Here is a 15,218-nt window from a genome sequence, read left to right as displayed (position 1 = left end):
GTGAAAATTTACCAAGCAAATTAGTCTACAATTCAACAGTTCATACACATTTTGTTTCATGACATCGACTGCAATCCCCACAATGTAACAGTTCTCTTCCCACTTCCTCCCTGTGGTTATCTTTTCCCTGTGTCCTTCTTTCCTATGTATTCCTGTCTTCTAAGCCTTATCCCTGCACAAGTGCTGCACTTTTGATCTCCCATACTTGATTGTTCCAAGAAGTGCACCTCCCTGGAGTAAGTGGTCACCTGATAGTCCTATTATTTGGCTGGAAGTTGAGCCAAGGGAGTGAGTTCAATTTCAGGCTTGAAGGGTGACCCAGGGCCATAGTCTCGGGGGCTCGACCAGTCTCCATTAGACCAGTAAGCCTGGACTTTTTTTTTTTTTTCCATGATTTTGAGTGCTTTTCTACATTTTTTCTCCCACTGTATGCAGGATCTCTAATTTTGATTCTTTTCCAAGTGGTTGGCAATGGTAGCTGGGCCCCACCTAGTTCTTCCGGTCTCAGGATTGTGTACGTTAAGGTTCCCTTGGTCCACTAGTCCCTTGGACTAATGATTTCCATGCATCAAAAAGTACAGTTTAGATACAAGGGTAATCATGTGAGGATTGCCAATGAACTAAGGAATACTTGGGAAGGAAATGGTACAGCCATGACTGTGATTTGGACTTTTAGCCTCCAGAACTATGAGAAAATAAATTTATGTTCTTTAAAGCCACCCACTTGTGGTATTTGTGTTATAGCAGCACTAGCTAAGATGGTATCCTATTTTTATTTTTCTACTGTTACATATATAAGGCATTTATTTAGTCATAATCATTATAATCTTATTTCTTAAGGCTCGATTCTTAAAAATAAATGTAATTACTTAATGAAAAACCATATTCTAAAGACGTTTATTGATATTTGCTTCTAGAACCATACAATTGGACTGCCATCGGAAGACCAGCCATTCTTTAAATGGGCCAGTTCTTATCTATGTTAGCCTGTATCTCATAACATTTTAAATTTCACTATTGCCTCTACTAGGACATTTATATCATTAGCTTTCTCATTCACAGCCTGTCCTACCGGCTGGCCCAGGTGCTCTGCAAACTGTTAACTCCAATGTTAACAGTTCTCCTTTATTGAACACCTACCATGTTCTAGGCCCTGTGCCAGTATTTTGCAATTATTATTCCTACTTTTCATAATAACATTATAGGCTTACCTTGTTTTACTGAGCTTCACTTTACTGTGTTTTGCAGATACTGCATGATAAAAATGGAAAGTTTGTGGCAAGTCTGCTCAAGCCAAGTATATTGGCTTATTTTTCCAATATCATGTGCTCATGTTGTGTCTCTGTGTGACATTTTGGTAATTCCTACAATATTTCAAACTTTTTCATATTGCTATTGCACACTTAAAAGACTACACTACAGTGTCAACATAACTTTAATATGTACTGGGACACCAATAAATTTGTGTACCTCACTTTATTGTGATATTTTTTTATTGTGGTGGTCTGGAAACGAACCTGCAGTATCTCTGAGGTATGCTTGTGTAAATCTGATAATATTATCTTCAGTTTACAGGCTAGAGAGTTAAGAACCCAGTAAAAACCACCAACTAATAAGTCAAATTGATAGTTCAAATGCAGATCTCTGATTCTCACAAACCTGATTCTATTACACTGTTGTTAAGTCTATTTTACATCTTGATGTTACATCTATACATAATGAATGAATGATTGAATGAATAAACAAATTAGTGCTCAGTCAATTTGTCATTGCTGGCTGTGTTACAAATTGCCATCAGATTAGCTTAATACTGGAGCTGAGTATTAGTCCTCAAATGTGTGTGGCAAAATAATACATTTGAGTTCATTAAATTTCTTTGGGGATGGAGAAGAGTATATTATGCCCAGAAGATACAGGTAGCAATTCTGCTGGGAGGAAATCTCCCTCTGTACTGGGGTGTACAGTGAAGATTTACATGTAGATTTCCCTAGGTGGCACTAATGGTTAAGCACTCAACTATTAACTGAAAGGCTGGTGGCCTGAACCCACCAAGAGACACTTCAGAGGACAGGCCTGGTGATCTGCTTCCAAAAGTTCACAGCCTTGAAAACCCTATGGAGCAGGTCTACTCTGCACACATGTGGGCCTTGATGAAAGCTAACAACAACAACTCCGGGAAACTGCTGAGCCAAATCTGCCCTACCCAGCAGTTCAATGCCAATCTTTGAGAGGGGGCTAAAGGTCTGACTGGCCATAAAGTGTCTCGAGGACAGAAGCAGTTAATATCAAGTTTATAGTCTTATAAACTTGCACAGGGAGAGAGCGCAGTCTTAAGATGAGACTGGGAGACACTAATAACATTTCCCCCAACAAAAACGTTCTCACTAATCACACAGATGGGCTGTCAGTAATATGGAAAGATTGGGTAAAGTGACACTGGGAAATGAGTCTTTTACTATGGAGACTACGAGGGGGTCCTGAGAGGTCAGGCATTCAAACCTCTGAATGCATAAATTACTAAATACACACATGTATCAAAACACATAAAACTCTAGTCTAGAATTTGAAGGGGTGTACCTCAGTTGAAGAGCTCTGGTGGCGCATTGCCTAAGGCATGTGACTGCTAACCAGAAGGCTGGTGGTTCAAATCTACCAGCTACTGCTTGGAAGGAAGGTTGGGCAATCTACTTCCGTAGTGATACTGCCTCGGAAACCCAAGGAGGAGTTGCTGTGAGTCGGCTCTGACTCCACAGCAGTGGGTTTGGTTTGGTTTGGTACCTCAGTTGAGAATCATCAAAGGAATATATACTAAAAATGGGTTTCTGTGGAAAAGATGGACCCTAATTAGCCTAAGAGCCTGTTTATAACTGGATTTCAATGTTTTAGTCAGTTTGGTGAGTGGTCCAGAAAGGAGGCATAGTGCAAAGCTATACACAAAAACACAACCACTGCAATGGAGTTAGATCCGACTCATAGCAACCCTCCTTGGGTTTCTGAGGCGATATCACTACAGAAGTAGATTGCCCAACCTTCCTTCCAGGAAGTGGCTGGTGGGTTTGAACTGCAAGCCTTCTGTGAGCAGGCAAATGCCTTAGGCACTATACCACCAGAGCTCCTGTGCAAAGCTATAGAGATAGTGAAAAGATCAGTGGTTTCCAGGGATGCAGGGAGTGTGTGGGAGGGATGAACAGGGAACTCAGGGCATTTTTTAGGTCAGTATGTTATTGTAATGGAGGCTATATGACATTAAGCATTTGTCAAAACCCAAAGAACTGGATAATACAAAGAATGAACCCCAATGCAAAGTATGGACTTTAGTTAACAATAATGTATTAATGTTAGTTCATCAATCCCATATACTGTATGTCAGTACTGTCATAGCAATATCTATTACAGCAGAAGCAAGTGGAGAGACGCAAGGGAAACTAATGTAAGATGTTAGTAAGAGAAATGACGTGGGGGAAAGCGCATATGAGAAGCTAACAATTCTCTCAAAAATAAAGTCTATTAGAGGAAGAAGAAGACAAGGAAGAAGAAGCCACCACCACAGTGACTTGAAAATAAGTCACTATCCCCACCCTTAACCATCACAGTCCAGGAGGCAATGCTGGAAGCTCAGCCCGGCCTGTGCTTCCACTGCTCAAAATGGTGCTAGTTGAGCCCATATAACAACCAAACCTTTGTAAAAACTTGGAAGAGGTGATCCCAAGGCCTTGAAGTTTGTGAGAAAAGAACCCCTCAATTCACCTCTGGCTGAGTATTATAGAAGAAACATGCCAACCTGTTGAAACTATTTTTCAAAAACTTCTTTAAATAAGGCAAGGGATCTTTCTTCAAAAATACAAGGCAACTTCAGGAGAAAATCATTTATCAAACCTCAAAATCATAAAAAAGACCAGGCTTACTGATCTGATAGAGTCTAGTGAAACCCCCTAGACTATGGCCCCTAGTCACCTTTCATGCCTGGAATTGAACTCACTCCCTTGGCTTAATCTTCAGCCAAACAATAGACAGGACTACAAAGTGAGCAATTACACCAGAAAGGTACACTCCATGGAAGATCAGATGGGCAGTATTTGCAGAGGGAGACAACTCAGGGGCAGGAATAACGTAGGAAAAAAGGACACAGGGAAAAGGTAACCATAGGGAGGAAGTGGGAAGAGAGCTGTTACATCACCAATGTCATGAAACAAAATACATACGAACTGTTGAATGGAAAATGAATTTGCTTTGTAAACTTTCACGCAAATCACAATAAAACATTATAAAAACCAACCAACCAAACAAAACAACCACAGGGCTACTTTAGGCATGTAGGTCAGGTAGCCTAACAAGTCCCTTGTCAACCAAACAGAGCAGGAGAGACTGCGGCCTACCCTGCCAATGGTGCTCTTGTAAGCCGTCCTGATTTCCTGGCGCTGGGCAGTGTTGCGGTAGGCCAGGACATTAATAATGCCATCTTCATCAGTGCCTGGGGAGCAGAGCAGAGCAAGTAATTGTGACTGAGAGAGGAATGAAAAAGTGAGTTCCTCTGCAGTCAATAGAGTGACCCAAACATAACCTCTTATTTTGAGAGTTGAAATACCATGTGGTCCGCTTTCTGAATTACAGTATTCTTGCTATATCCTAGTGAATTATGATAAACCTGAAAAAAATGGTGGGCTCTGTATAGTTTCCATTTTATTTATGAGAATGAAAATGAGAAGGAAATATAGATCAAACCAATGCTCTGCTCAGAGGTAGGCGGCAGGATAGGTGGTCTTAGCTCTAGCTCTGAAGTCAGACGGCCTGGAATGGAGCCCTGACTCAACACTTACTAGTTCTGAGACCTTGAGGAAGTTATCTGACCTCCCTGAACTCAGCTTTCTCATCAGTGAAAACAGTCTGTTAACAGGATGCAAAGAGGTAATCCATGCATCTAGCATTGTGCCTGACACACAGCAGAACTTAATAAATGGTTGCCACTATTCTTGTTAGTAGCACTGGTATTAAATAAAATGAACTCTTTTTGGATAGAAAGATTAGGGAAATAGGTTTCAGGGTCAAGTGTTTTTACCCAAATCTCAAGGAGGTTCTAAATAAAAGCAGTCAACTAAGGGCACCTTTCTAGCCAAAAGTCAACTTAGGCAAGGCTCTAGAGGCAGGGACCAGGCCTGGGCAGGCTGTAGAACACCTCACATTACTGTGCTCATCCAAAATGAGGCCGTGGTCCTCGGGGAGCTAACTGGAGGATAGTGTTCTAGAAGACAAGATCTTCTAGTCATATATACACAGTCTTCTCACATAAAGTCCTACAAACTGCACACTGGTACTATCACAGCAGCAGGAGGCAGAGGGATAAAAGGGAAAGAAGGTGGACTTAGAGCTGGCAAGCCTGCATTTGAGACTAGCTCTGCATACTATGAGCTCAGTTCCATTTAATGAGACATTGTGACAGTTGCTTAATTTCTCTGGGTCTTAGTTTCCACATTTGTAAAATGGGGCTCAGATAACAATAGCAATAGCTGCTTTCACTGCATCACAGGGTTGTTGTGTATGTCCAATGAGATGATGTTGGTGAAAGTGCTCTGTAAACCTTATAGCAATGCTACACATGCTAACACTAACTAGAAAATACATACATTTCTAAAGTTTATATATAGATTCATAATTTTATCATTCAAAATAATGGGGGAAACTCAAAATGAGTGTATTAAGTACAAACTTCTATATTAAAGTGAACAATCAATGCTCTCCCATCCAGTTGGTATTCTGTTGTATTTTCTTTAAGTGAGAACAACTCATGTTCACCAGAGGACTGAGTATATCTTAAATTAGTGAATCCTGGATGATCCTCCCTCCATCCACCCCTCCCAATGGAAATTACAAATCTGTGTGAATCTTTACTGTGCAACGTATGCACAAGGGAGGATTCACCTTCAGTGGGGCACTTACCGAGCCCTTTCATAGCCTTCCTCAGATTCTGGGCATCTTCCATGGCATTGAATCCTGAAGCAGCTTTGACAGTCCCTCCTTTGGTTCCCTGAGCACACAGAGAGTAATGTGATCAAGAGGCTGCATCTTACTGGCACCAGGCACCATGCACTGTTCAGCAAACATCTGAGCATTAGACACTACTCTAGGGAGCGTGGCAGTAAGTGTGAGACACAAGGATCCTGCTCCCATGGAACTGATGTGCTATTCAGGGGAAGACAAAGAGTAAACAAGCCAACAACTTCATAGTCTAGAAAGTCCAGTGGTGAGAAGTATTGTGAAGCAAACAGAGGTCCTTGAAGGACTGCTCTTATAAGTAACATTTAGGCAGACATCTGAACAACACGAAAGAGTTGATCATGCAAACATCAGGGGGAAGAGTGTTACAGGCTGAGGAAACAGCTATGGCAAAGGCCCTGAGGCTGGAACTAGCTTCTGTAGGAGGAGCACAACTGCAAGTCAGTGGGCTCAAGTGTGGTGGCCAAGGAAATGAGTGTAAGAGGAGTTACAGTATCACCTATTAAACAATCTTGTCTCCCAAATAAAAGGAAAAACTCAAACTTGAATTTGATCAAGTCTCTGTAGATAAACAGCAATTAATAGGAAATAAAAGGGGGAGGAAAAGGTTAAACCACATCACAGGACTATAATCAGAAAAGCCAGACTATGAGAAACACCACTGGACAAATGATCTAGTTTCTTCAACCACTAAGGACGGAAGGAGCAAAACTGTAGATTAAAATAGATTTAAAAGGCAAATCAATAATCACAATGCATGAACTTTATTTTGATCCTGAATCAAAGAGTTAAATTTAAGGGGAAAAAAATGACATTTATCAGACAACTGGAAATTTTAACACTGACTTAGTATTTCATAATATTAAGAAATTATTAACTTTTTTAGGTGGGATAATGGTATTATGTATCTTTTAGTTGAGGTAAAATTCATGTGACATAAAATTAACCATTAACCATTTTAAAGTGTTAATGTGTTACAATTCAGTGGTATTCATGACATTGACAATGTTGCACAACTATCATATCTACCTAGTTCTAAGGCTTTTTCATCATCCCAAAAAGGAAACCCCATACCAGTTAGGAGTCACTCCCCATTCCCCTTACTTCAGCCCCTGACAACCACTAGTCTGCTTTCTGTCTCCATGGATCTGCCTATTCTGAATGTTACATATACTGTAAATGGCATCACACAATATATGACCTTTTTTGGTCTGGCTTCTTTTACTTAGTATAATGTATTCATGATTCATCTATGTTGTAGCATTGTACACATACTCTCTTCCTTTTTATGGCTAAATAATATTCCATTGTATGCATATATCACACTTATTTATCCATGTATCTGTTGATGGAGATTTGGGTTGTTTCCACCATCTGACTATTGTGAATAGTGCTAATATAAGCATTCATGTATAAATGTCTGTTTGAATACTTGTTTTCAATTATTTCGGGTATATACTGAGGAGTAGAACCGCTGGGTCATAGGGCAATTCTATGTTTAACTTTCTGAGGAAACACTGAACTGTTTTCTACAGTGACTGTACCACTTTACCCTCAGCAACATACGAGAGTTCCAATTTCTCTACATCTTTATTTTACTAACAGTCTTTGTCTTTAATATTAAAATACATTACAGATGAATGATAAGCTGTCTGGAATTTGCTTTAAGTTAACCCAGAAGGAGCAAATTAAGTAGAGATAAAGAAGGAACATGATTGACCATGAGTTAATAATTACCGATAGGTAAATAAAGTTCCTGGTAATAATACTGTCTACTTTTGTATGCAGATATAATAAAAATTAAGAAAGAAAAGACAATCAGAAAGGTGGGTCTTCATGAAGATATGATGGACTACTGTGAGAAGCAGCATAATTGAGTGGGAAGGAACACAAGCATTAGAGTGAGAGAGACCTTGGTGTGGTCTTGACTTCCATCTTCTCTAGCTGAATGGCCTGGGGGAAGTTTTCCTTTTTCTATTTCACACTATTGGGAATAACAGTAACAACCTACAGGGTTATTGTAATAATGAAGCAGGAATTACATACATATAAGCCCAAACCAAACTGGCAACCATCAAGTTGTCTCTGACTCATAGCGACTCTCATTGGGTTTCCAAGGCGGTAAATCTTTACAGAGTAGATTGCCCAGTCTTCCTTCTGCAGAGGGCTGGTGGGTTTGAATCACCAACCTTTTGGGTGTCAGATGCCATAGGCACAGTGCCACCACATATAAACACACACGTGTGTGTGTGTGTCTCTATAAAGTTAGTTAAGTTAAAGTTAAGTATATATGTGTGTGTATATATGTATATGTATATATATAGTCCCTGGGTGGCATAAAAGGTTAAGTGTTCAGCTACTAACTGAAAGGTGGGCAGTCGAATCTACCCAGAGGTGTCTTGGAAGAAAGGCCTGGGATTCTACTGTCAAGAGGTCACAGCCACTGAAAACTCCCTATGGAGTACAGTTCTACTGTAAAAACATCGGCTCTCCATGAGTTAGAATCAACTCAACAGCAATTAGTTGGGTTTGGGATACATATATATTTCATTTAGCACAGAACACAGCAAACAGTCAACACTCAAACTTGGTGGCTGTCATTATTCTTAAATGTGACTTCATCACCACAGTAAATTGTCTATTTCTTATAATGGCCCTCAAAGTAAGCCTATGGGGTAATGCCAAAGCAAAATCTAGAACAGGCAATTTGTACAAGGTGTCAAAAACAATGTCATATAGATTTAAAGCTCTCTGATGATTTAATTTGATCTAAGAATGTAATCTGGCCCACTTAAAACAAATAAAAGTGCTCTGGTGGTCCAGTACCGAAGGCACTTGACTGCTAACCAGAAGGCTGTGGTTCAAACCACCACCCACTCCTCGGAAGGAAGACTGGGCAATCTACTTCTGTAGAAGGACTGCCTTGGAAACCCAAGGAGGGGTCATTATGAGTCGGATCCAACTCAATGGCAGTGAGTTTGGTTTTTTGGTTTAGGGTCATTTTCTACCAGCCAGATTTGAGCTCTATGAGCTATTCCAGCTTGCCTTGAACTTCCTAGGCCCACTGTGGCCTACAAAAAGCTCATCCAAAGGCTTCAGGTACCAGAGGTTGTGGGCCTCGCCTGATGAAAGACTTGTTGTTGCTATGTGCCGTGGAGTTGGACCTGACTCATAGCGACCCCTCCTTGAGTTTCTGAGGTGGTATCACTATGGAAGTAGATTGCCCAACCTTCCTTCCAAGGAGTGGCTGGTGGGTTTGAAACCCCAGCCTTCTGGTTAGCAGTCAAGTGCCTTAGGCACTACACTACCAGAGCTCCTAGGCTTTCCTATACTAGATAAGGTCAGTGTCTAGCACTCAGTCGTCATATAGCTCCTCTATACACCTGACAGTGTACAGAAAGTAAAAATCTATGACATCAACTTTCTTCAGCACTTTATTTCTTTTCTTTTACTATATATTATTCTCCCAACTTACACAAATTGGTGATTTGGTGTCAAATTCCAACATTGCTTAATTCAGCCACTGGCGTTACATGAGACAGCTTCCTTGAGTCAAACAGCTTCACAAGGTTCTTTTGCAACTTAAGTATTGAACTTTTTTTTTGGGTGGTGCTCAAACACTGAATTTTGCTTTAAAGCAAATTGCATTGCTAAGGGACACTAGTTGTTGTTGTTGTTATGTGCCATCGAGTCGGACCCGACTCATAGCGACCCCTCCTTGGGTTTCCCAGGCAGTATCACTACGGAAGTAGATTGCCCAACCTTCCTTCCGAGGAGTGGCTGGTGGGTTTGAACCACCAGCCTTCTGGTTAGCAGTCAAGTGCCTTAGGCACTACGCTACCAGAGCTCCTACGGACACTAGTATAAAATTAAAATTAATACCTAACAAGATAAATCGATAGCTTTGCAGGAGCAGCTGAGTTTATCAATTACCATTCTTAGTGACTCTTTTCCTGGAAAAAAAATTGTTCTATTAGCCCTAAAGTATCTGTATTGATTGAATTCCAGGGCATCCTGTGCCATTATCTGATGGGAAGGCAGAAGACTCCATTCCAGAAGGGCATCTGTGAGAGCAGCACAGGAAACAGAAGGATGTAGGGAAGAATGACAAAATATAATAACTGGAAAGAGGTGCTGTATCACAATTGGTGAAATATTATTCAGTCATTAGAATAATAATGAAGATGAGATAAACATCAGAAATATTGGGATACAATATAATGGAATCTCAAAAAAAAAAAAAAAAAAAGCAAACTCACTGTTGTCAGTCAGATCCAACTCATAACGACCCCTCCTTGGGTTTCCGAGGCGGTATCTCTATAGAAGTAGATTGCCCAACCTTCCTTCGAGGAATGGCTGGTGGGTTTGAACCACCAGCCTTCTGGTTAGCAGTCAAATGCCTTAGGAACGGCGACGCCACCAGAGCTCCTATATAATAGTTTTGTCTGGACTAGAATACGCTATGAATGGAAACATACAATATGTATTTCTTTTGTATCTAGCTTCTTTTGCTAAGCATTATCATTTTAAAATTCATCTATGATGCTGTATGCTTGCTCCTTTGTCCTTTTTGTTTTGCTTTGTTTTTGATTACTATTCCATTATATCAAAATGTTTTGAAGGATATTTTTGATATAATGGAATACTAATCAAAACAAAAAGGGACAAAGCAACAAACATAATGCATCACAGATGAATTTTAAAATCATAATGCTTAGCAAAAGAAGCCAGATACAAAAGAAGTACATATTGTATGATTTCATTTATAGTGTATTCTAGACCAGAACAAAACTAACCTATGGTGATAACAATCAGAACAGTAGTTGCATTTCAGAGTGGAAAAGGGAGCTGGTGGGGAGTGGGCAGGAAGGGGCATAAGTGAACTTTCTGGAGTGAAGAAATGTTGTACCTTGATAGGACAGTAGGTTACACAGGTATATGCACGTGTTAAAACTCATCTAGCAGTGGACTCCAGAACTGTGCATTTCACCATGTGTAAATTACACCTCCATAAAGAAAATATTTTTTCATACTTGGTTTTTAAAATATGTTTTTGTTTTAGAAATGTATCATATGCTTGTTGTAAAAAAATTTAGAAAATACAAAAAAGAAGATGAAAATAAAAACATCCATAAATCTACCACCTAGAGTAAAAATTGTAATATGATATAAAAGTTAATATATACGTGTTAGCATAACTAAGATCAGTATAAACACATACGTTTGTATTCTGAATCTTTCATTTATCATTCTATTTTAAGCATTTTCCTATACTAAGTGAAAAAATAGATGACAAAAATGTTATTTATGCTCATAATATAATTTGGAAATCATTCTACATATGAATAGGGTCTAAAATAAAGTGATGCGAAATAGTTGGGAATTACACTATGGTAACTGTATTGCATGGTTTTTGCTTCCTTTAAAAATGTCTTCTACCTGTCTAATAAGTAACAGCCATGTTGGAAAAACAAATTCTAAGAGGAAAGAGGGAGCAACCAAGATATTTTTCCTAGAGTGGATAACACACCTACAGGTTACTTGGTTACAGTCTTCACAAGTAATAAGACTTCGAGCTTCTTGAAAACAAAAAGGGTAACCCATTAATCTTTGAATCCCCCAGCCTACATCTGGCACAAAGCAGGGACCATAAGCATTTCTGAATACATATTCTCCATGTCCCCAGGGAGACTCAATCAAGAAGAAACAGAATTTAAATGACAGCATGAGAAATTTTGGGCAGACATGATTATGTCTTTGTCAGGGTTGATGAAGAAAACTATAGAATATCCAATTTAATTTTTTCAAAAGAAAATATAACCATTTGCCTAAGATAGTTTACTTTATACAACCACCTTCCTAAAGGCAGGTGGTTACAGCTAGTGGGATTTTCAGTTCCTCTTCAGGTGTAAGATTATACCTACTATTATTCCTTCCCGGAATACCAGGGATCAGAATCACCTGCCTAGGAGAAGGAGAGCAGATGGCTGGCACCAAGCAGAGCCGTATGTGCAGGGAAGGAACTCAGCTCCACTTCAGCACTGAATTTTACAGTAATCTCAAACGGATCGGATTCCCTGCCTGTCCCAGATCAGATAACCAAGCTCCACGGATCACAGCCAGTGAGAGCAGGAGGCAAGTGACAAGCCCTGATGGCTAAGAAATACCCTTCTTAATGAGCCTGAAGCTACAGAGTTACACCAAAATGTCCACAGTTGTCACCTCCTTGTGGTACAATCTGTGGAATTTTTACTTTTTAAATTTACCTAAATTTTCTACAGTGAACATGTAGTGCTTCTTGCAGAGAGAAAACTGTAACTTGTTTCTAACATTCTCAAGATGTTGTTGTTGTTGTTATGCGCCGTCGAGTCGGACCTGACTCATAGCGACCCGAAGGATTCAAAGGATTCTCCCTTTTTTTCAGGATCAAGTTACTCACCACTCCTCAAAGAATATAAAATGATATTTTAAAAAGAGAAAAACAGAAACAACCTGTCTTTTCATTTCCTCCCTCTCCCCCTGTTGAGCAAACAAACCTTTGTTTAAACCCACAGTCCTTGAGTACACATCCTGTACCTGTCTTGGGCTGGCACCAGGTAGGACAAGGCACCCCACAACTTACCATGGCCATGACTCTATGTCAAGATCAGAGTTCAGCTCACCCAAGCAGACGTTCCTCTGTGATAAAAGCAGAGAGGGGGAAATTACAGTGATAAGGGAAATAGCATTAAAATCATTAATCAAGATAATCTATAAGTTTATACAAAGTTAAACCATGAGGAAGTGATACTCATCTTCATGAAGAGGTCAGCTATTTATTAGCCAGATACAAGAAACAGGTTAATAACTGTTAAAAATTGTTAGAACAGGGAACCTTAGTATGCTAGCAAAATACTTTCTTATCTGTTCTATTTGGAGACACATGCTACAGAAATGACTCCTATTGTTTTGTTAAGGTGAAGTAACATTACTTGTACCCAAGGTAAACATAGATCCTGAGCCATATATTATACAGGATCAGAAGAAGTGCCCCCATTGGAGAGAAGAGAGAGTCCAATAACACCAGGAAAATGTACTGTGTCTTCTAGCTTACACTCTGCATGTGTGTGTGAGAGTGAAACAACAGAGAACAGAACAGGCCAACAGCCCAATCAACACCGTTGTTGTTGTTGTTATGTGCCGTCGAATCGGCCCTGACTCATAGCAACCCCTCCTTGGGTTTCCGAGGCAATATCACTACAGAAGTAGGATTGCCCAACCTTTCTTCTGAGGAGTGGCTGGTGGGTTTGAACCGCCAGCCTTCTGGTTAGCAGTCAAGTGCCTTAGGCACTATGCTACCAGAGCTCCTATCCAATCAACACTAGACTCATTTAATTTTCCCAATGGCCACTTTCACTGCCACCATCTCTGGACTTCTTCCCTGTAAGCTGCAATCTTACATATTCAATTTCACCCTCGGTTCTCTTCAGCATCCTCTCCTTCATCAAGAAGGTGTGAATCATCACACATTTGTTCAGTCATTCAGAATGCAAGAAATATCTTCAGTGTAGTCTAAGAATCTCAGGGGGTTAACATGATATATAGGCAGGCCTCTGAGGGGCCAGCCAACTACCTCCCTTCTCCTGTATCTAAGCCACATGGACAAGGCTCCTTTTCTAAGCATTTAGCTAGATCTTTGCTACTCAGAGAATGGGCCTAAGGCCCCAAGTCCTGGCATTACCTGAGAGCTTGTCAGATATACAGAATTTCATGCCTTATCTCAGATCTACTGCCACAATCTGCATTTTAAGAAGGTTCCCCAGTTTTTGAAAAACACTGGTCGAGACAACCCTGGCAAGCAGCACTTTTCATTGTTCCCCCAGAGTAATTAAATTCTTCTTGACTCACTTTATTAACACTGGAGCTTTTCATCATGCAGCTCTGCCCAGGCCCAGCACCACTCTTCCTTGGTTTCCCATCATCCATTGCAGACTCACCTCATATTACAGTATAAAAACCAGTTGCTGTTGAGTCTATTCAGACTCATGGTGACCCCATGTGTGTCAGAGTAGAACTGTGCTCCACAGGGTTTTCCATGGATGGTTTTTTGGAAGTAGCTATCCAGGCCTTTCTTCCAAGATGCCTCTGGGTGGACTTGAACCTCTGAACTTTTGGGTAGCAGCCAAGTGTATTAACTGTTTGCACCACCCAGGGATTCCACCTCATATGACAGAGGGGTTCAATCCCTTCCTAAGGGGATGCCAACTGGTTGTGGGGCACAACCTGCGCAAAAGTGCCGAAGTGAGAACAAGCAGTGGTTCAGGGATAACAAGGAGATGAGGCTGCTAGAGCAGAGGGCTCATTCCAGGAAAAGCATAGAGGTAAGGTTGGAAAAGCAGGTGGGAAACAGGTAGAAGCAAAGACCTGGATAGGGTGTAGCACCTGGAATAGGACATATATGAAAGTTATTTGGAAAGAAGTCTTTATTAGACTTCGTGAGTCATGGATTCTATAGATTTATTCATTCAATCACCAAATATCCAGGCACTGTTGTAGATGATAGAGATAATGCAATGAATAAGACAAAGAACCTATCTTCAAGGAGCTTACAGTCTACCAGGAGAGAGAGACAACAAACAGTTTCCAGATAGCAATAAGATGAAAACACAACAGGATAATGATACAAGCACTGATTGGCAAACTATAGCTCATGAACCAAATCCTGTTTGTGTGTGGCCTACAGCCTGGGTGGCCTAAGATGTATGTGATGGGCTGCTAATCTAAAGGTTTGTGGTTTGAACCCAGCCAGTGGCTCCATGGAAGAAAGGCCTGGTGATCTGCTTCCATAAAGATTACAGCCAAGAAAACCCTATGGAGCAGTTCTACTCTGTCACACACAGGGTCACCATGAGTTGGGGGTCTACTCAACGGTGACTAACAACTGTTTTTACATTTCATATCATCACCAAAACTTAGAGACATGACACAGAGAATTATATGAAATCCAAATAAGTAAACTTTCATTGGAGCACAGCCACGCCCATTTGGTTACATATTGTCTATGGCTGCTTCCAAGCTACAACAGTAGAATTGAGTAGTTGTGACAGATTATACAGCCACGTGAAAATATTTACTATCTAACCCTTCACAGAAAAAGTATGCTGACTCTTGGTACAGAGGATGCCATGATGGGATTACTGGGAAGGAGCTGGTTTGGACAGGGTGATCAAGGAAGGCATCTCAGAGAA

At 40.4% G+C, this 15,218-nt stretch overlaps 1 protein-coding gene across 1 annotated transcript in view; it reads right to left on the bottom strand.

Annotated features, from left to right (window-relative positions):
- ANXA4 (annexin A4) overlaps positions 1–12,622 on the bottom strand; it is a 39,224-nt gene extending 26,602 nt beyond the window's left edge. Inside the window, exons 1-3 of the mRNA XM_007940092.2 lie at positions 12,614–12,622; positions 5,935–6,022; positions 4,377–4,471 (exon numbers count right to left, since the gene is read on the bottom strand). Of these exons, the coding sequence (XP_007938283.1) occupies positions 4,377–4,471; positions 5,935–6,022; positions 12,614–12,622 (192 nt within the window). The remainder of the gene's footprint in view (positions 1–4,376; positions 4,472–5,934; positions 6,023–12,613) is intronic.
- Between the last annotated feature and the right edge of the window lie 2,596 nt (positions 12,623–15,218).

This window comes from Orycteropus afer, unplaced genomic scaffold (genome assembly GCF_000298275.1).
Source record: "Orycteropus afer afer isolate SDZICR_OR568_19922 unplaced genomic scaffold, OryAfe1.0 scaffold00065, whole genome shotgun sequence".
NCBI classification, from domain to species: domain Eukaryota; kingdom Metazoa; phylum Chordata; class Mammalia; order Tubulidentata; family Orycteropodidae; genus Orycteropus; species Orycteropus afer.
The sequence above is the reverse complement of the archived record's forward strand: the minus strand, read 5'-3'. Positions and strand labels throughout refer to the sequence as shown.